Source organism: Lissotriton vulgaris, chromosome 7, assembly GCF_964263255.1.
Source record: "Lissotriton vulgaris chromosome 7, aLisVul1.2, whole genome shotgun sequence".
Taxonomy (NCBI): domain Eukaryota; kingdom Metazoa; phylum Chordata; class Amphibia; order Caudata; family Salamandridae; genus Lissotriton; species Lissotriton vulgaris.
The window spans coordinates 617,102,568-617,124,911 of record NC_141695.1 but is presented as its reverse complement, the minus strand read 5'-3'; the positions used below and the strand labels follow the sequence as shown (position 1 = coordinate 617,124,911).

The window sequence follows — 22,344 nt, the reverse complement described above, 5'->3', positions numbered from 1 at the left end:
AGCTTGTTTATTAAGCAGATTAAGAATGTCCTTGATGGAATCTAGGAAATCAGAAATAACTGGCGGGCGTCAGAAACCCGAATTTGCTTTTAGTGTTTAGAATTCGTTGAAGTGTTTATGCTGGTCTGACATCACAGGAGTCTTGCAATATGAGTCAGCGGTACATTTAGTTCCCGTTTCATATGGCACTTTATCTAAACTCTGTCAGTGCACTTTTCGGAACAATAGATATGTTGAAGACTTTGGTGGAATTATCTGTTTATGTGGGGGGGAAAACTGTTTCATGTATACTGAAATATTAGTGCCCGTATTCCACCGCTCCTAGGCAATCCTGTGTTGCTCTAGTCGGGTAAAGATGGTTTTAAACACATGTCTGATTCAGGGAAAGGGTTTTAATGTGATTCCTTTGTTCAGAAAGCTACTTTGTTACAATAGGAATGTTCTGGACCCATCTCACCGACTTCTCACACAGACCTTTAAAGCTCACATTCATCCAAAAACCTGCAGTTATTGTCAAACGCATGTAAGATAATCACAAATTTAGTGTTAGTGCAATTTTAAGAAAGTTCTTCTACCAAGATGAAAAACTACGTTTTAAAAATGTTCATAATTCAGGAAAACAGTTTCTTGGGTCTTGCCATTCACTTTCTTTCATATATCTAGGCCAACAAAAAAACATACAACAAAGGGATATTATTTAGGCACTGGTTCGAAACTGAAGGGTTACGTTTTATCGTATCGTAAAGCGCGTCCAGGATAGTTTCTCATACCGCTCTTTTCGGCTTGTGCTCCTACAGATTCATCCGGTGTCTAGTTGCACCCACGAGAGCCGGAATCCGTCTTGGGTATCCCCTCCCGGTTTGACGCTTGATGTACACACTCATCAAGGTACTTATAATTGTATTTTGAAGACGGACTTTATCTTATTTTCGGAAACGTTTGAAATACTAATAAAACCACATTACACGCCATACTAGAACCACTATTATTTTCTGTGTTCTAGCACGTCCGACAACTGTTGCATATTTAATCTGCCTGGGATAACCGAATTGATGACTGTCACCACGCTAAATTCAGTACTATCCTCTTCGTGCACTACTCCTTATTACGGTGAGTGGTTATTTGAGTTGCTATAAACTTTAGAATATCGAATAGGAGATTAGTTAATGAACCAATAATGTTAAGAGGATTTCTGAGACTCAGATTCCTTAATTCTGCTTCCGCATTCCTTAATAGGAAGGCACTACTACTTTTTGGAACCTCTCTAGAGGACAGAAGCATTTCTTCTTTCTCTCTCCTACAAGACCCACATGCAATCAAAACAGGTCGGATCACCTCCTGTTCCACGGTGAGATGTCAATGTATTTTTCACTTATTTGTATGCACAAACCATGCTAGACATTTGGAATGGTTTGGCAATGAATGAGCAGGGACCTAACACGAACATGTTCGGTTCCCTGGCTTATTTCTCCCCTCCCAGCCACCCCTATTTTGTAACCCTTGCCCTCGTATGTCTTCTTCTCCACCACAGCAATCTGACTACCTAGACACATCGCTCCAGACCTATAGGATACTAGGTCGTGTCTGAAGGTATGCGACTTACTGAATTCGCCATCAATTTCTCTATTATTGTTGGCTGATACGGGTTTTGCATGCACTAACTCTACAGTCACAACAATGACTCACCAGGTGCATGTCACGCCGCGACAATAGGCCTTTTTTGTGGTGTTTCTTTTCTTCGTCTTTGCAATCTAGGCATCACATTCCTTTACCTGTGAAAACTCACAACCTTGTGGTACTTCACTAACATCTTTTATGAATAGGTTGAAATGGAGAATGAGATGTTGTTTAAAATAAGTTTCAGCTGATAATACGTTCTCTGTTCTTCATACTGTCACTCTTGTCACAGATGTGGTTATGTTAAACTGATGTACTAGGGAAACTCTTTCTTTTCTTTCAACACTCTGATCATTATTCATACCCACTTTTGTACCTTGCGTATCATATCACTAAAAATGCTTTAAAACTCTTTATATGTATCATAACAGAAGTAGTGTTCCATTCTATACTATTGTGTTTCTTTCCCATCCCTGACGAGTCGCAGTGGATGTTCCCACGCGACGAAACACGTGTCGGCTGGTTGTGAAACCAATAAACCTACTCCTATCTCATTAAGAAAGTGAACAGGATTGCAATTGTCTTATTTGGGCTCTCTATTTTGAATCTTATTTCACTCTTGCATAAATTGTTATAACACTGTGATTGTGGTGTGCGAGGGCATTGCAGTTTTTCATTGTTTCGTAGGTTAGGTGACTAACCTACAATTGAACGGTTAAGGGGTCTCATCCGCTCGCCCTTCCGCACCACACCCTGAACTCATTCACCTATACCCAAACGTATACACTAGGTAGTGCGCCCTTCTTTTCTGAAACACTAAAATCCCCAATTGCTATGTTTCAAAGGCACTTATTTGCCATTATTTTAGGTATGTTGGTGCATTCTTGAAGGTCCCACTTCGTTTGGATTTGAGGAAAGAAGTGGCACCAAAAAAATACCAGTTTCTAAGTGGTGGACAGTTTAACAGAATATCCATTTGAATAAAGAAGCCTTTTCTTCCATCTGAAAGTATAATTTTTATTTTTACACGAATCATCTTATCCAAAAAGATCCTGGACATTTGTTTAGGCAGGGCAGTGTTCATCTCCCTGTTCATTTAATGCTGTGTTATAGTTCATTGATTACTTAATTTTGCATGTTCTCTGCTAGATTAGTGTAGTTACAGGCCTTCACATATTGGAATCATTCGTTTGTTTACTAATATCTGAAGTCTTATTGCTTCTTGTGCAGAATCTTCTGTTGGCTTTGTTATTGGCACATACAAGACCTATTTCTAGTTTGCATTGATTGAGGAGACTTTTTTGCCATGAAATAGGAAACCTATTTCAGATCATTGATCTGTGAATGGGGAGTCGAATAGAAATGCACTAGCTCAAAAATCCTTTGTGGCTCTTTTAGTGTTCTTGTTGCCATGAGTAAATGACTTGTCTGGCTGCTGTGAGCCACGATCGTTACATCAACACATTTTGATTATATTCTTAACCGAATTTGCGGGGACCAATCCACAAAACATTTTCCACACAACTTGGACTTGAGTACAAATAAAGTCGAACATTTTACACCCAAAATACAGAACGTCCGCCGCGTATGCCAATGTTTTGCAAAGGTGTAAATTATTCCTGGGAGAGAGCAGTAAGTACTTGTTCCTTATTGGGCAATGCAAATGAGGTGTTTATCCACAGATCTATAATATTATGAGGTTTCAAAAACCATGTGTGATGCCTTTCTCTTGCATGTGCATTTCTCGAACTTTCAGCTAAATGAGCTACGAGGAAGCGCAGCAAGTAAATGTGTGGAAGTGTGAAGAACACCCTAATTTCTTTAGGGTGTTTGAAAAGAAAAGAATTTTTACAAAAATGTTGTTGATGAACATCTAACCAAAACAGGCATCCGAATGCTAAAATGTGTTTATTAATTTGGTATCTAACAGCACACTATTTAAGACCTGTTTTAATATAATTTAGAAGATCTGTAATATATCAATCTGATGAGTTTCCCTCTTGTATTCCACTTATGGTGTTTATGCAGTCTGTAGCAGTTTTCATGTGAATATTTCAATGCTTTTTGACGCTATCTGTAATGTTGTTGTAGGAGTTTGATTTGCCCCTGCAGAAGGGGCTTTCAAAATGGGCGTGTATTACTAGTCAATGTCATCCTTCTTTGAGGAGGGTGCAGCATTCCTTAGTTGTCAGTTGCCTTATCTGTCTCTTACTATTCCTTTTTTTTTTGGGAAAACCTTTATTGTTCATTTCAGCAACAGTACAAGCGACAACCACAGGGGCCTGCCGTCACAAAAATTAGACAGAAACATAGTATTGTAAAAATAAACACAGCTCTTCAGCCGACAACCCAGGGGTCTGGCAGCGATTCAGCGTACAGTTCGTATGAATCATAGGATATTCGCACAGGATGAAGTTAAGGTTTTACATTTTAGGTATATATAAATCTAATTATAAACAATACATAAAAGACTAACAAGGCAAAATAGGCGATGTAGGTAGGTGCCTGCTCCGGGGGGAAAGAAACCACGCCGTGAAACATTGTACACTTCAATAATAAATGAAAAAGTGGGGGGGGGCAGGGAGGAAGCAGACTACAGTGTCAACAAGGATCTAAACAGTACAAGGAATGCTCGGCTATGGGGACTGCGACATTTCCGGAGTATCCACAAAAGGAGGAGTACACACCTCCCCCCGGTATGAATTCCATTGGTCCTATATTTTACCCCATTTCCTTGGTCTGCCACGAGCAACATACACCGTTTTTTCCCTGAACATGCACCAGTCCATGTTTTCTTTCCACGCTAAGAACGTAGGTGCTCTTTGGGACCCCCACAATTGTGCTATGTCTCTTTTAGCTACCATATTCCCAAGGGTAGCCCATTGAGTCTGTGCCACATTATAATCATTCGGTTCCCATCGGCAGACTGGGTCGGGCTTCAGGTAACAACGAAACTCCCGTAACCTCTTCCATAACTGCATGCACACGGTTCCAGAACACAACCACCTCCGGGCATTCCCATATGATATGGGGGAAAGTACCCATCGAACCACACCCACGCTTACGCAATCCATCCACAGAATAACCCATACGGAGCAGATGGGGACCCGTTCTATAAATCCGGTGTAGGATCTTTAATTGCACCAGCCGGAGACGGGCCGGGATCGCGACCTCTTTAGGAGAGGATATCGCAGCCTGCCAATCCTCATCATCCAATTCCAGTCCATCGCTGGTCCAAGCCTCCCGGAGCTGCTGAAGTAAATCCGTTCGGTCGTTAATTAGTTTTTTGTATATCAAAGAAATGGTGCTGTCCGGAACGTGTCCGTCTAGCACTCAATCTTCGAGAGGAGAGGATTCCGGAATCGTGGCCCCGGCCTGGAAAACCAAACAAAGCGCATGGCGGATCTGCAAATAGCGGAAATGCTCCTTATCACTAAGCGCATATTCCAACTGCAGCTCCTCAAAGGTCTTAATCCTGTCCTTGATCCAAAGATCTCCGACCCTACTATTACCTATGAGATCCCACTTCTCGAAGCCCTTCGTTTTCCACAAGCTACCCAGTCTTTCAGCGACGTAGAGCGGGGTCGCCCGAGTCAATGTATCCGACCACCCCATTGCTGCGTTTGCACTATGCCACACTTGTACCGCAATCCTAGTGGGTCCCAGTAGCTTCCTACCGACGGATTTAGAGTATAACGCCCTGTTGTAGTTTCCACCCGGTAACTGCCACTTATCCATTTCAAACGCGGGATTTGGCATGGGGGCCATACATGGCATGATTGATTGCGCACAATTGAGATGCCCAGTAATAGCGCTTGATGTCCGGTAACGCGATGCCCCCGTCGTACCAGGGCAGTGTCAATTTCGCCAGGGCAATACGAGGACGCCCGCCCCCCCCCCATATCAACTGCCTCTGCAAGCTCTCTAACTCACGGAAATAACTCGCTGGTACGAGATCAAGTGTGTTTTGAAGGGCGTATAGAAATCGAGGTAGAGACATCATCTTAAAAAGTGCCGCCCTCCCGACAGGGGACAACAGCAAGCCACACCAGGCCGCTACGTCGGATTTCAGCCGCCGAAGCGGGGGAAGCAAGTTACGTTCATATCGGACAGCGGGGTCAAGTGAGATGAAAATCCCCAAATATTTAAAACCAATCTGATACCTGTATCGGGCAGACACGTGGCAGGGGGGGGTACATCCCCAGTGAGGACACAAACACAGGATTTAGCCCAGTTGATCACGAGACCAGAGTTCCTCCCGAATGAACTAAGCACGTCAAATAATACTATTAGTGACTTCCGGGGGGATGTGAGGTATAGCAGAATATCATCTGCATACAGCGATATGCGATCTTCAAAGTCAGGGGTCCACCTAATACCCTTAAGCGACGGCTCTCACCGCAGCCAGGCGGCTAGGGGTTCCAAAGCAAGGGCGAAGAGCAAAGGAGACAATGGGCACCCCTGCCGCGTGCCCCTCCCGAGAACAAAGGACTCAGAGACCCTGACATTTACCACAACCTGGGCCAGTGGTTCCTCATAAAGGAGTTTAACCCAACCAACAAACCCTGGGCCAAAACCGAACATTGCGAGAGCAGCCCACAGATATGGCCATTCCACTGTGTCGAAGGCCATCGTGGCATCCAAGGAGACCAAGATGGCCGGTTCACGCAGCAACTCCGCTCTCGCCAGGACGCCACGAAGACGACGCAGGTTCAGTGCGGTATTGAGGTGTGGAATAAACCCAGACTGATCCGGATGGATCAAATCACCGATCACTTTTATTAGCCGATTTGCCAGCAGTTTTGCCAAAATTTTAGGTTCTGCATTTAAAAGTCGGTCTGTAAGACGTACATTGGTCCGGGGTTTCCCTTCTTTATGGATCACAACAATGATGCAAGTCTCTGATCACGGGGAAGGGACCCAACGTCTCGCGACTCCAGAAACATCTCACGGAGATACGGCGCCATTTTGTCTGGACGTAGCTTGTAGAGCTCAATGGGGATACCATTCGGGCTCATAGCTTTTCCAGAGCGGATGGAGCGGATAGCGAGCGCTACTTCATCGTCGGAAAACTCCGCATCCATCAGCTCCCTGTCAGAATCGGATAAACAAGGCAGCGCAATATCTCTCAGCAACAAATGCGAGTCCTCCTCCGGTCTGTCTGAGGTTGGCGCACATACCTTTTGAAAGTGGTGTGCAAAACTTTCCACTATCGCCACAGGGTCTACAACTCTCATTCCATCCGCTCTCTCAATCACAGGCACCACATGATTCAATTTATCCTTTCTATCCAACCAGGCAATCAGCTTCCCCGCTTTATCTCCAACATCATACAGCTGTCCCTGCTGCTCACGACTCATGGCTTTAGCCGCATCAGTCACCAGTCAAGCTGTTTGAGGTTGAGAAAGTGCAACTAGACTCCAACTCTCCCTCCAGTGCAGTTATTTCAGCCTACCGCCGTACTACCTCCTCATTCTTTCTTTTCTTTGCACAAACAATCAATGACAGAGCTTGTCCACGGATTACCGTCTTGAAGGCTTCCCACAGTGAGATTGAGGAGGATATCGACCCCACATTTTCGGAGAAATACTGATCTATAGACTTGACCAAGCCCGCCCGGGTCTTAGGGTTACGTAGATGCCAGGGATTAATCGGGCCCACTCGACCTTCCGCCCCCAGCTGTATATCACTAGAGAGCCACAGTGGGGAGTGGTCCGAAATACCCCTGGCCAAGTGCCTGATCTCCCTCACCGAGACTGCCTGCGCGGCCTGCGCTGCCGGCGTAAGGACATAATCAAGTCTAGCAAGGCTACCATGTGCACCTGAGTGAAAAGTGTATTGTGCCTGCCCAGGGTGCATCAGTCTCCAGCAATCCACCAGACCCAGTGTCTCCAAGAAGTTACCCAACCAAGACTGCGATCTCGCAAGATCCCTAGAAGGTCTGCGGTCCTCCCTACCACAAACAACAGAGTTGAAATCTCCACCTATAACTAAAATGCCCTCGGGGAGTCCCAACACTATTCTCCCCAAATCAGCAAAAGTCATTGTTTGCAAGCCTGGCGGAACATACACAGAGAGTATGGAAATCGTCTTCCCCTCCCACCTGCCCGTGATGGCGGCATAGCGTCCCCTGTCGTCCAGAATCGTATCATCTAATTCCAGGGGAGGGAACTCCTGACTAGGATACCCGCCCCCCTAGATCCAGTAGTGAATCCCGAATGTGCAACTAAACGATAACCTCGCCGATTCATTGCATGGCAGGTGTTCCCTATCAAGTGCGTTTCCTGCAGTAATACTACATCAGGGGAAAGACGTCTCAAAAGCTGTAATACTACCCCTCGTTTTATCCTGTCCCCCAAACCGTTAACATTCCAATTTAGTACCCTCAACCCCCTACCCCCATCCCAGAAATGAGGGCAGGCTCCACCCCACAGCGAACAGGTCACCAAAATCAGAATATACAACAATGTATTGCCTCTAAACAAAAAGGAATCAAACAAAGCCCCCCCCCCCCACCCCCAAAGAAATCCCCTGAACACACACCCCCACCCTGCACCCCTGCGTTAGACCAAATAGCCACCCCAACTTGCAGTGTGCCTGTCGCCCTGACATAAAACTAGTCTACAAGAAGAAAAAGAACCCCGGAAGGAGGGAGAGTCCCGTCTCCCCTACCGCCTCTGGGTATATACAGTTGTATGTACAAACACAAAAGTCATCAAACCACTGCTGTGAAGTCCGTGTACTGCTCGGGCCGGTCACCACTCCTCACTCTTGTTCCAACGGGCCACCCTCTGCGCCCCCCGAGTGCTCCGGGCGGTCTTGATGCGTCGGCAGAGTGTCGAGCCAGTCACTAACGTTCTCAGGCCGATCAAAGAAGAACGTCCGTTCGTTGTATTCAGCACGAAGCCGAGCAGGAAAAAGCATTGCGTACTTCAATCCCATGTCTCTCAATCTCCGCTTCACCCCCAAGAATCCCATCCTTTGCTTCTGTATGGATTGAGTGAAGTCTGGGTAGAAGCTGACAGTCGCATTCTCAAATTTCGTGGGGCCATTGGCCCGCGACGTCTGCAGGATAGCGTCTCTATCTCTAAAATTAAAGATTCTAGCTATTATGGGCCGTGGAGGAGCGCCTTGTTTATGCTTCCCGCCCGGAACTCTGTGCGCACGTTCAACAGCAAAAAAAGTTACTGAGGCCCTTCGGGGCCAGATGATTCAGAATCAGGTCTTCCACAAGGAGATCCGTGGTCTACTCCGTGGACTTCTCCGAAACTTCGATGATACGAACATTATTGCGCCTTGTTCGACTTTCAAAATCTTCCAGCCGGCGGGCAAATAGGTCGTTGGAGGACCGTAGATTGCGAACCTCTGTTTGCAGATCGGACATGTCGGTCGTGAGGCTGGCGGTCTTTATATCTAGAGACTTGACCCGCTCGTTGGTCTTCGCCAGGTCAGTCCTGATCAGGTTGACGTCTATAGCCACAGTGTCAAGCTTTAGAGCCAATGTCTCATATTGCTGGCCCATGGACATCTTCATGCTCGCAATGGCACCCATGACGTCTCGCAAAGTCAAATCATCCGTTGCAGCGGAGCCATCTCCGGCCTCTTCCAGGGTTTTACTAGCCCCACTGGGGGATCCTTTAGGCCGGGTGTAACGATCCATAACATTTGATTGAATGGTGCCCCCTCGGTGTGTGATTTTGGTCGTCCGCCTCTCGCTGTCTGGCTTGCCCGCCATGTTGAGCGATATACCCCGAAGGGGCTTCTGAGACCTGGTAAGAATGGCTCCTCACAAGTCAGTCGTGGGAGAGTCTTAATATGAGACGCAGCAGGCGACCATACAATCCAAAGTTCAGTCCATGGGCCACCAAAGGTGGGCGGTGGCAGGTTTTGATAGGAAAAACCCAAAAACGAAACCGAAAGTACACCCAAGGGCACAAGTCAACTTCCACTGGCCGTTGTTGTTCAACTACCACCTGGGTATCACGGGGACTCGAGTCCCTGGCTGCTCCATGGTGTAGGCCGTCAACATTCGGAGTGGAATAAGTCCGGTTCCCTGCGTCCAAATCGATTCCTGAAAACAGCTTTTATGTCAGCAGGGTTATGTCCTTAATAACCCGCCGTCGTCATCAGGATTAGTGACAGGATATATGCGGGAGGCGGCGAGGGTCTCGGGAGCCCTGTGCTCCCGCGACCATCTTGGATGCGCGCTAAGCTCCTTCCCTACTATTCCTGATTATGGATTTGGTGTTTAATCTTCATGCACCCGTTCTCCATGTAGCAGACACAGTTGATTATTTTGTGAATGTAAAATAGATGGAGAGATTCTGAAAACTATTAAAACATAAAACGTGGTACACTGTTGTGTGTGGCAAGGGTCGACACAAGCCCATTTTAAGCTCAATAGGTGGTGTTTTCTCAAGCTGTGCTCAAAGTTTTTCTCTTGTTTCATTGTACCTGTAGGTTTGGAGCAATATTATGGGTAACCCGAGAAAGTAAAATTTAGTATCTTAGTTGTTTTGCTTTTCTTTTCTTGTTTCAGTGTCAACCCCAGATCCAGCGATGAGCAGCCAGTACAGCAGCCAGGTAGGAAAGTTGAAGCTGGGTTCTGATAGAGACTTAGTTTTCTCACAGTCTATACAAGAATATTTTCTTGAGGAGAGATTTGAAAGTTCTTTCAGTTGGCAATTGTGATGGTCAATCCGTTGAAGTATCGGTCGCCAGACGTCTAACAAGTACTTGAGACCCATTCTTAAAACCCTTGGTATACAATGCAGCAGTGAACAAATCCCAATTCTGTATATTCGATCACAATATAATCATTCCAGACAGAAGTAAGAGTTCAAAGTTCAAGTAGTCCCCTGTGTAGTTAATCCACATGAGGATCAGACAACCACCTCCATTCACTCTCTAAACCTTGAACATATATCTGTTGGTTGATCTGTAACTAAGGACTTTGTTTGACTCTTATTTTCTGGTCCTTGAAAGGTAACTTGTTTGATCAGTCTAAATAGTCATTGTTGTACACATTTAATATGGTTTTGAAGTAGACCTGACTGAGCATATAGTGGGGCTGAGAATCTTCCTGAAAGCAGTTGCACAGCGATTCACTGGACTGTGGTTACATACCTGTGATAAGATCATGCTGTTTTATTGCTGCTATTTGCCTGACATGTATTCCCAATTTTGTGACTTGTGAAACTCTAAATAGTGCTCCCTCAAAGGGGATATCTCAGAATAGTTAGGGGTGGTGCTTGGACTATTTATCAGGATTGCTCAGAATTCCACTTACTACTTAATGTCTGTGCCTTTTTCTCAGGTCTCCATTCTCTCGGCCATGGAACTGATCTGGAATTTGTGTGAGATTCTGTTCATCGAAGTAGCACCAGGTGAGAGCTATGTGGGCTTATGCAGTTGGAAATCCTTCAGGAGTTTAAGATCCTCATTATGGTCTTTCTCCTACCTAGGAATTCAGGTGGGCAGGTGCGTGTTCAAACTTCAAATTAGTGCTGGTTTCCTGAAAAAAGTTGTAACTCACTCATATCTGGGTTAACAACCCACCTAGAGTTTCGCAGATGAAGTAGTATCTTGGGTGATTGTGGACAACATGACCTCTGGTAGAATGAGGGTACTCCACCTGCCAAATTTGGAGTGGTCTGCCGACCCAACAGACAATTCTGCCCACTGAAAGGAACCCTCACCAAGGCCGTTGCATTCCTGGTCCGTCCGTTGTTTGCTTTGACAGACTAACACCAAACTTTTCAAAACGTTTTGTTTTTGTTTGTGGGGTTTTTTAAATTGAGAAACGAAAAACTAATGACGCCCATGCCCTGGGAGTTTACTGCCATGGTTTGGGAGTCATTTTGTTTCTTTCCCTCATTGCTGGGTGTTACCTGTTGGTGAAAGACAAAAATATTCTTTCTTAAATGGGGTGGACATCCAGACCAATGCAGTTTCATGCCGGGCCCCAGCACCCAACACTGTATCCGATGCCTTCAGTTGGCTGTCGCCGTTTTAGGGGAGTTTTGAGACCCATGTTCTCTCCTGCAGTTGGACTTTGAGAGCGCCTTTGATTTTGATTGACTGGTCCTTCCGACATATGGTCCTTAAGGTTATGGGTTTTGGTCCTTCATTTTGTAAATACACCCAGCTTCTTTACTCCGAAACCTCAGCGCGGCTGTTAGTCAATGGAGTACTAGCAGACACCTTCCCCCTTTATCCCACTTCTTTGCACTCTGGCCATTGCACCCCTTGCATGTTTAATGCGTTGTGACGCAGAAATAACCAGCTGCAAATGAGAGACGGGCCAATAGAAAGAATATCTCTCTATGAAGATGATGTGCTACTATTCCTTGTGAATTCTCACCTTTCGGGCCTGATGTATGTGAATCTTAGCAGCATATGAGTAGGCCTCAAACCTAATCCAGAGAAGTCTATTGGTCCACTTCCATGGAGACAACAGCACTATATCCTGGGATGAAAGTATTCTAATACGGAGGCTCAGTTTCCCTTACCTCAGGGTCCACATTGCACTGGAGCCGGCCCTTACAGGGAACCTAAATTTCTTCCCTTGTGAATAAGATGAAACCGTACCTCCAAAGGTGGACACAACTCCCACTCAATATACTGGGCAGAGTGTCCCTTTCAAAAATGATAGTGCTTCCCCGTTTCCTCTATGCATTCCAGCACTTTCTGTTTTTCTTTTTTTATATTTCTTTTTATTGAAAAAGAAAAAACAAAGCAAGGCATCAGCAAAGTACAAAAGTGCATAGACTGTACGAGGGCAGTGCGACCTTCCGTAGATATTACAATAAGCAACGCATTGATGGGGGAAGGGGGGAGGAGAAGATGGTGCAGCAGTAACATGAAAGCAATCGGGAACACCAAGGGGTCAGGGGAAAAGCGGGACATCAAGGACCGCAGTCGCTGGTGGTACACATATGTCCCCTCTATATCGATTCCAGGGACCCCAAACCTTATGCCATTTTCGGGGCGACCCAGAGCCAAATATACAGTTTTTTCCCTGAACATGCACCAATCCATGTTTTCCATCCACACCTCAAGAGTAGGAGGCCTCTGAGACCCCCACAACTGTGCAATGTTCCGTTTGGCAATCATGGCCCCTAGAGTCACCCACTGGGTTTGTGCCACATTATGATCCGTGGGCTCCCAAACATTCAACAGGCAGCGCCTGTACTCTGGCAAGAGAGCCACACCTGTAACCTCCTGCATCACCTCGTGTATCCTACTCCAATAGTCAGTGACTTCCCGACACTCCCAGATGATGTTGAGGAACGTCCCCAGCTGTCCACAAACCCGTTGACACAGACCCTCCTCGGCAAAATCCATCCGGACCAGACAGGGACCCGTGACATAGACCCTATGCAATATCTTGAGCTGAACTAATCTGAGTCGTGCCGGAACCGCGACCTCCTTCCGTGAGGAGATCGCAGATTGCCAGTGTTCATCATCAAGCTCAAGACAGTCACAGGTCCACTGATCTCGTAATTGCGACAGAAGGTCCGCCCTGTGATTAATCAGTTTTTTATACACCAGGGAGATGGTACTATCTGGCATATGGCCATCCAACACACGGTCCTCCAAAGGGGTATATTCCGGTATTTCTTCCCCTTCCGGGAAGACTGACATCAGTGCATGACGGACATGAGCATAACGGAAGTACTCCGTCCCTCCCAGTTCAAACTCAGTCTGCAAGGCCGCGAACTATTTCACTTGTCCCTTAACCCAGAGGTCTCCCACCCTGGAGATGCAAATGAGATCCCACCTGTCGAACCCCTTAGTGTTCCACAATTTACCAAACCTATCAGAGCTGAAAAGCGGGGTCGCCAAGGTCAAACGATCCCTCCACCCTAACGAACTAGTAGCATCTTGCCAGATCCGTACAGCCGTTCTCGTCTGCCCCGTAAGTTTTTACCACAGATTTAGAATATAACGCTCTGTAATAATTACCGCCGGATGTAGCAACCTATCCATGGCGAAACCAGGATTTAACTCGGGGCCATACATACCGTGGTTGATGGCACCTAACTGCGACGCCCAATATTATCTTTTAATGTCGGGGAGAGCAATGCCCCCGTCATACCACGGGAGCGTTAACTTGGCAAGCGCAATGCGAGGTCTGCCATCTCACAACAATTCCCTTTGCAGACCCTCAACTACACGAAAGTAACTAGCTGGAACAATATCAAGTGTGTTCTGAAGGGCATATAGAAAACGAGGGAGAGACATCATCTTGAAAAGAGCCGCTCGCCCGAGCAGTGACAGCGGGAGCCTCCGCCAGCCCGAAACATCTCGCTTCAACCGACTCAAAGGAGGGAGAAGGTTCTTTTCATATCGAACCACGGTGTCCATCGATACATTGATCCCGAGATATTTGAACCCCTCTTGCGCTATCTGGATGGGGCAGTTACGCGGTAGGATCGGAGCATCACCACAAAGAACATAAAGATAGGATTTCGCCCAGTTGATAACCAATCCAGAGTTTCTACCGAAGGAAGCCAAAACATCACATAGTACTATCAAAGATTTCCTAGGCGAAGTTAAGTAAAGCAAGATGTTGTCCGCATATAATAAGATGCGATCTTCGAACTGTGGAGACCAATGAATGCCCCTCATTGAGGGCTCCCAACGGATCCAAGCTACGAGAGGCTCTATGGCCAATGCGAACAGAAGAGGAGACAGCGGACAACCCTGGCGAGTACCCCGCCCAAGACAAAATGGCACTGAGACACGTCCATGAACCACTATCTGGGCGAGAGGGTCCGCATAAAGAAGCCGCACACAGTTAATGAAATCCGACCAAAGCCAAATTTAGCCAACACCGCCCACAAATACGGCCATTCCACCGTATCGAACGCCATAGTGGCATCTAATGATGCTAAAATGGCCGGCTCACGCAGCGTTGCGGCCCTCGCAAGAGCCCTGTGTAGACGCCTACGGTTCAACACCGTATTCCTGAGCGGGATAAAACCAGACTGATCCGGATGGACCAGATCACTAATGACCTTGATCAGTCTATTAGCCAGCAGCTTGGCCAGAATTTTAGGTTCGGCATTTAGCAGTGAAATCGGTCGATACGAAGCACACTTATTCCTCGGTTTTCCTTCCTCATGTATTACCACTATCGATGCTAACCGCTGATCGCAAGGGAGGAGACCACGATCTCGGGACTCCAGGAACAGGTCTCTTAAATACGGAGCAATCTTGTCCGGACGAAGCTTGTAAAGCGTTCCCTACACTCGGGTAATACGATGGGTCCCGTGGGGACCCATCGCTTTACCAGAGTGTAGGGAACGCATAGCTAACGCTACCTCATCCGCTGTGATTTTACAGTCCATGAGGTCTCGGTCCGCCTCAGAAAGGCTCGGGAGTGCAATATCTCGCAACGGCAAGCAAGAGTCCTCCTCCGGCCTATCCGACATGGAAGAGTACACAGTGTGGAAATGATCGGCGAAACATGTCACTATCCCTTACGGGTCAGTGATCAGTACCCCACTCTCCATTTCGATTTCAGGCACCACACGACTAGCTCTATTTTTCCTATCCAACCATGCAATTAATTTGCCCGCCTTGTCCCCAACATCATAGAGACGCCCCTGCTGTTCCCGACTAAGGGCCTTCGCCTCATCCGTTACCAACGTTTTATATTCCAGCTGCTTCAATTGCAGGACATGCAGTTTAGAGCGGGTTACCTCTTGTTCTAGTTCCAGTTCCAAATCAGCTATCTCCGTCTCTACCCTTACCACATCCTCCTCCTTCTGCTTCTTAACTCCAGTAATTAACGAGGGAGCTTGACCCCTAAGGACAGTCTTGAAAGCCTCCCACAGAGTTATCGAGGAAGAAACCAAACCCTCATTCTCCCGGAAATAATGATCAAAAGCCTTTACAAGCTCACTGCGAGTCATAGGATTTCGAAGATACCACGTGTTAATAGGGGCTATCCTTCCCCTGGAGCCCGGCACCAATTCAAACCGAAACCACAGCGGGGCGTGATCAGAGATACCCAGAGCCATAGGCCCGACCTCCGCAACATAGGACGCTTGTGCAGCCGGCACCAAAACATAATCAATCCTGGAGAGACTACCATGGGCGCCCGAATGAAACGTATACTGCCGCTGAGTAGAGTGAAGAGAACCCAGCATGTGCCACAAGACTATATCCCTTCCTGTTCATGGCATGACATGTATTTCCTATCAAGTGGGTCTCCTGAAGTAGAACAACATCAGGGGAATGTCGTTTTAAAAGTTGCAATACCACACCGCGTTTAATCTTGTCCCCCAACCCGTTAACATTCCAGCTCATCAACCTCAACCCCCTACCCCCCATCATAAAAGAGAAAGAAGACCCAACCCCCGCCTGAGTCCAGCACGTCAATGAGAATGTCTTGCAATATAGCGCCTTGTGAAAACAGTAACCTGAAGACCAACACCCCCCCGAACAACCTGTTGCAATACCCCCCACCCTGCACCCCTGCTTACGACTATAAAGCCACCCCAACTCGCAGTGTGCCTGTCGCCTCCACATCTAAACTAAGCTACAAGAAGTAAAGCTGAGGAGAGAGACCCTCCGATAGCCTCGCAACCCCCATTCCATCTGCAATTAACCGTACATCAAAACTCGAACCACCACAATAGTAAACCCCCTAGTGTCCCCAGAAACCAGACAGTCGGTGCTCATTCCTGCTCCATAGTTCCTCCCTCCTCTCCGCCAGATTGTCTCTCTGGTTTTTGTTGGGCCGCAGAGTGTCCAACCAGTCGGCCACCACCTCAGGCCTATCAAAGAAGTGGACCCGTTCGTCATACTAGATCCTCAACTTGGCCGGGTAAAGCATGACTTATTTGAGACCCATATCACAAAGTCTCCTCTTCATCCCCAGAAAACTTAGCCTCTGTTTTTGGACCGTCTGTGTGAAATCTGGGCCGCCTCCACGATCTTGGGCCGATGTTGTTCAATTACACCCTGGGCACCATGCCAACCCAAGCGCCGGGCATCCATGAGACGAAGGCCGCAAACTTTCCAGCACCACAGCTCCGACACCCGGGGTCCGATCGGGATACAAATTTCAGCTTTCGCTTCTCCCGTGGTTTATCTGCACGAAGATGTCGACAGCAAACAGGATAAACTACAGGATATATTCGGGAGGTTACGAGGGTCTCAGGAGCTCTGTGCTCACGCGGCCATCTTGGTTGCGCGCAAAGCTCCTTCTCCAGCACTTTCTGTATTTGATGTCTAATTGCTGACTCAAGGACCTAAAGTTCCGATTCACACCTAATTATGGGGTTGCTGTCCCCAGCCTATTCCCCCTCACCCGCCTACATAGTGATGGCCAACTGCTCACAATCTGTTTACAATGGTGGTATGGGTGTATGGGCGATGGCTGATAGCCAACTGTATTACTGAGTAACTCAAATCCTGGTGATCCATGACTGGCTGAGTGGGGTGGGGGGGAGTGACCCAAGCTGAGCCTCATGAGCCCACTTTATGGGAACCTTTTTTCTCATTCCCACCAACAAATAACTAGAGTAAGACACTTGTACTAGTGAGACGCTTTGTGCACAGTGGAATGGGCCCTAACAGTGGACATACATTCCCTTTTGGCTGGGTCTTTACCTACAGCACAACTTGAAGGCTTTTCTTAATGGGATTGGATTGGGATTACTACACTCTGAGATGTATGTCTGAGATATATTGCGCACCTTTCAGGATCTGCACACACAATCTAGCTTATCGCATACCCAATTACATAAATACCTCCAACTCAGACATACCATCCTTAAACATAAGGATGAAATGGCAAATCTACCTTAATGTAATCTTTTGGAAACCAAATTCACAATGGGATGCCTGGACAAAGGCGTTTTTTCCAAAATGTCCTACCCTTAACATTAACGTGACAGATATGTTTGTACCACTGAAAAAGACTTGGGAGAAATGGGTTGGACTGCTTGATGATGTGGACAGGTGAGAGGCCTGCATTGCCCATAAGGAGCATACCATATCCTCCTGATTCCGATTGATACAATTACACTACCTCCGCGTCACCTATCTGTTCCCTCGCTGGCTATGACATGCTGGAAAGCTTCTAACCCCAACTTGCTTTCCATGTATCCAGATGCTGATTTTTTTTTTTTACATTACTTTGGAATAACCCAGTATTGCTAGTAATGGGGAACGCATTGGAAGTGCATTAAATTTAAAATTGGGATATAATGTCGACCTGACTCTTAGTGTGGCGCTTCTGGGGAAGGTGAGAGAGATGAGGGGTGACCGAGGTCAGGTGGGCATGGCTTACTTAGTGGCAAGAAAGGCATTGCCCGGGGCTAGTGAACTCTGGAGCCCACCTCTGTAAATTCCTGGTGTGAGGGGATGGAATGGTGCACAGCGGGAGAAGCCCTTCTACCTAGCAAGGGGTTGCCCCGCTGAACATGGTAGAATTTTGGATAAGTGGTGACACCACTATGGACGGGACTCTGGGATGAATTGAACTTGAGGGGTCAATGAAATTCCACTCCGAGTTGTATGGTTCAGGCCCTGTAGGGCCGTCCCTGCTGTACCTGTATGGTTGTTCAATATCTCTGAAATTAATTTTAAAAAGTTTATGAAAAAAAATAATAGGATGGACTCCGTTATGTCATTCTTCCCACGGCTCCTACTCCATCTGAGGAAGTAGGAGGGGCTGTTGAAAGAAGAAATCTTTCACAACAACAGACTCTAAATGAGGCGGGTGGGCCGATGGTTTGGAGGGGATGTACGTCGTTACAACGCATGCCTTTATGACGCAGGTTTTACAACGCAAGTCGTTACAACGACTTGAGTTGGGGGGTGCTGGATAGTGAATAGTTTAATTTACTATTCCAACTCCAGTCCCCGTGGATAGTAGTGAAGGTGTTGGATAGTAATTTAAAACTATTCCCTATCCTAGAGCACCCCCCCCAGCGCAAGTTGTTGTAATGACTTGCGTTGTAATGGTTGCGTCGTAATGGTAGTGCGTTGTAACAGTTGCGTTGTAAAGGATGTTTCCCTTTGGAGGAGAGGGCACTCCCGCACATTTTAAATGGAGGACCTAGTTCTCCAAACTCTGAATTGTTCTTATGTCCTGTTTCTCATTTAGGTAGTCGGCAATATCAGGTTTCTGAAATTCGACCTGACCCCATGCACACTTACAAGATCTGTTTAGATAGTACTTTAACTGTATTTTATATGGTCTTATTTGGTTCTACTTCTGAATGCTGCCATTTCTGTGTAATGCCTGGAGGTAACTGTTTTTCTTCATGCTTACAGCTGGCTCGCTTCTCCTTCATCTTCTTGACTGGGTTCGCCTGCACGTATGTGAAGTGGACAGTATGGCCCAAGAAGTTCTTAGTTCTGAAAGTCCGACGAAGCATGACAAATACTGGGATGTTGTAAGTTGCATTCACTGGGAGGCAAAGGGAGCAGAGGACTGGTAATTGATCTGATATGGGAGATGGGATTACTAAAAACCTCTCACTACAGCCATTATTGCCTTTAGAGGTTCTAGCTTCCTTCCTCTCTGAAAATGTCCTTTGTACCTTTGGGCCCTGGGAATTTCTTTAATGGTATAACATCTGTATTATCTTTCAGATTCACTAATGGAGTGGCATGAAGCCCCTTGACTCTACATCTTCGTTTTGTGTTAATTTCAAACGGCTCCTTGTTATGTGTGGATTCTCTGTAAGCCTAGGGACCCCCCTATATAATAGACACTTGTTTGTAAGCCCACACCTCCCTCTCTGTGTTGGAAACCCATTTGTAAGTTGCGATACCTCTAAAGCTGACCTTCTTTTTGTAAGCTGTGAAATTCCTTTGTGTGTCTGCCACATATTTTAAACCTCAAGATCCAAATAGCTGTGTGACTTTCACCCTTCTGTAAACCTTGGTTTCCTGACTATAAACGTGGGTTGCTCCAGTATCTGTGCAGGTGACACATTTGTAAGTTTAGGCACCCCTTTAGTTTTTGGTGGTCACACATTAATCAGTTTAGAAGGTCAGATTACTTGTTGTATCAATCACATATAGTAGGGCTTTGTATCACAATAGCGCTATGCTGATCACCTGTTTGTAAGGATAGTTACCTGCTGTACTCGTGCCAGTCACTTATTGTAGACCTAGACACCACAAAGCCAGGTTTTGGCCATGTGTTTGTAAGCATAGCTACATCCTTCGCTGTATGATAAGTCTGTATGTAAGTAGGCCTTACCATCTCCAATCTGTGCTTCTCATCCATTTGTAATGGTGGCCAGTTCCTTATCTATAGGTCAGCCACTCATTTGTATGACCAGGATGTCCCCAGAGTGGCAAACTAGAACCCCCCCCCCCACCCCCCCCAACCTTCAGCGATAGTTTTTTTTTCTTCACAGGTAATCAGCTATGTGCTGCAGGGGCGGATGGATGAGGCGCAGCAGATGCTAGCAAAGGAAGCGTCTGCTAATCTTTCTGCCAGGAGCATGTGCCGTGTATTGGATGAACTGATGAAGAAGATGCCCATCTTCAATGTAAGCCGCAGCTGTAAACTAATGGGAATGTGGTAACTATTCAGTTATTGTTGTCCTGCTTGCAGTCTGCTCATGAGCTGGAAGCCCATATATAAAGGAGATGTCCCCAAGATGTTCCTCAGCCTGGAGGCAAAGGATAATCGTCTACCTGCTATGGCCTTCAGTCTGATAAACTCATTGTTCTAGGCATGTTTGCAGTAGATACATCTAGTGTTGGGCTTGGATATTTGCAAGTTGTTTTTGTTCCAAGACCTTTTCTTCGAGTCACAAGCGTGTATGACCAGTGCTTTAAATGGAAAAAAATAAGTGCAGGTACTCACCAAATTGATGTGTACTAGGGGGGCGGGGCTATGGGCAGTGTAATGGGATCCAGCCAGGGGCACACATTTAATGCGATTGAGATTTAATTGGTGTGCAGATGTGCATAATTATACGAAAGCCTTTCTGGTATATATGTGAATATTGCATTTCCCTTATACGTACAAAAGGGTATATTTATTATTAAAGTGGGCTTCTAATGGTGCAACACCTAGATCACCTATGACTTGCACAAGATATTTTCCTTAACATTGTTTGGAAAGGTTTAACTATCGTTAACCCTCTTATTTTGTTGCCACTTAACAGACATCACCCAGCCCCACCCAGGTGGCACAGCTGGCCTCAAAGCACCTTACCTGCTGTAAAGTCTGATTCACCCGTTCTGGAGTTGGGCAAGCTGCTGAAAGCTCGAGCAAGGATGCCTGACTTTGGCTCAGTTCCAGGTCCTCTTGCACCCCCAAGCCAAAAATGAACTGAACTGTGATAGTGCATGTGCCTGCCAAACTCTAATCTCATGTGCAAAGATTAAAACAAAATAGTTACCTTAATTGCAATACAGGAGAGAAAGAAATATACAGCCATCTAGAGGCTGAATTGCACAATGTGAAAACAGAAACTCTGGGATCAATCCCAGCTTCCCCACATGACCAAATTTTGTGAAATGCTTCCACATGAGAAAAATACACTTTTATGTCACTGGTAATGTTTTCAGGGCTCGACTTCTGTATGAGCTTTTAAGGCCAGGCCAGACTTCCTGGTCGGCTCTGACTGGGCTCTTCTTGTTAATTTGTTGGTTCAACCATCTCTCCGCCTCCCAGAGCCCCTCCACTTACACAAGAGAAAATGGCATGTACAAGACAAAATGCAATTGTGTTGAAACACTGCGGAGAGAGCAGATCTGCACTAGGGAGAGAGTGGCAATGCACTTGCTAAAAGCGCACCCTTTCCCGTGTGCTTCAAGTGCAGAGTGTGGTAATACAGGGCTTGTTGGGCTTGCAGCTATACATCTGCTATGCTGGACACTGCAGACAACACTCACTCATGCAAGAATACGCACAGTGTCACAGAAGCATTCATGCAGATAGGGCATTCAGTACATGCGTTTTAGAAATGCTTACATTAGCTCCTGCCCACATTACTAAACCTTAACTCCCCTGGCTGTGCACAGCATCACTATCAACACTTTCTTCCTCAGTTTGGATCCAAACATTTGCTGCCCTATTCTGCTATGCAAGCAGGAAGTTTTCTCTTCGATTTCCTGAGAGTCACAAGATATGCCTGTTAGCCGGCCCACTCTCACACCTACAGTGCTATGGACTCCACAGTGCCCGAGTACACACTGCAGGTAGTTGCAAAGGTTTTATGTGTGACATTTTCATAATTTCAGTGTAAATATGAGTGACATTCAACGACTATGAGTGACACTTTCCCACAGGCAATATCAAGCAGTGAAGATGTGGGAAACCTATACATTTTTGAGCAACAAGGAACTCTAAGAAGATCTTAAAACTACTGCAGAGCACCTGAAATGAAAGGGTACTTTGGCACCAGACTGTACCAAATGGGATGTAAGAGGCCCTACCTACACACATGATCTCAGCTGCCTACTAATACAATTTCATGATTATTCACGCTTGCTTTCAAATCAATCAGCCCCTGCCTAGTTTTCTGGAGGGCACCAGAATATTCTGGATATGGAAGACTCTTGCACTAAACTCTCGAACCAAAGCTAAAGAGTGTCTTGATTAAACGCACCCCCAGCAGCCCTGGTGTAATGCACCCCCAGCAGCCCTGGTGTAATGCACCCCCAGCAGCCCTGGTGTAATGCACCCCCAGCAGCCCTGGTGTAATGCACCCCCAGCAGCCCTGGTGTAATGCA

At 46.4% G+C, this 22,344-nt stretch overlaps 1 protein-coding gene across 1 annotated transcript in view; it reads left to right on the top strand.

Moving 5' to 3' along the window:
* Positions 1-22,344, top strand: part of NUP85 (nucleoporin 85) — a 354,818-nt gene that overhangs the window by 196,465 nt on the left and 136,009 nt on the right. The window contains exons 5-8 of the mRNA XM_086930776.1: positions 10,157-10,200; positions 10,934-11,003; positions 18,916-19,037; positions 20,013-20,147. Of these exons, the coding sequence (XP_086786902.1) occupies positions 10,157-10,200; positions 10,934-11,003; positions 18,916-19,037; positions 20,013-20,147 (371 nt within the window). The remainder of the gene's footprint in view (positions 1-10,156; positions 10,201-10,933; positions 11,004-18,915; positions 19,038-20,012; positions 20,148-22,344) is intronic.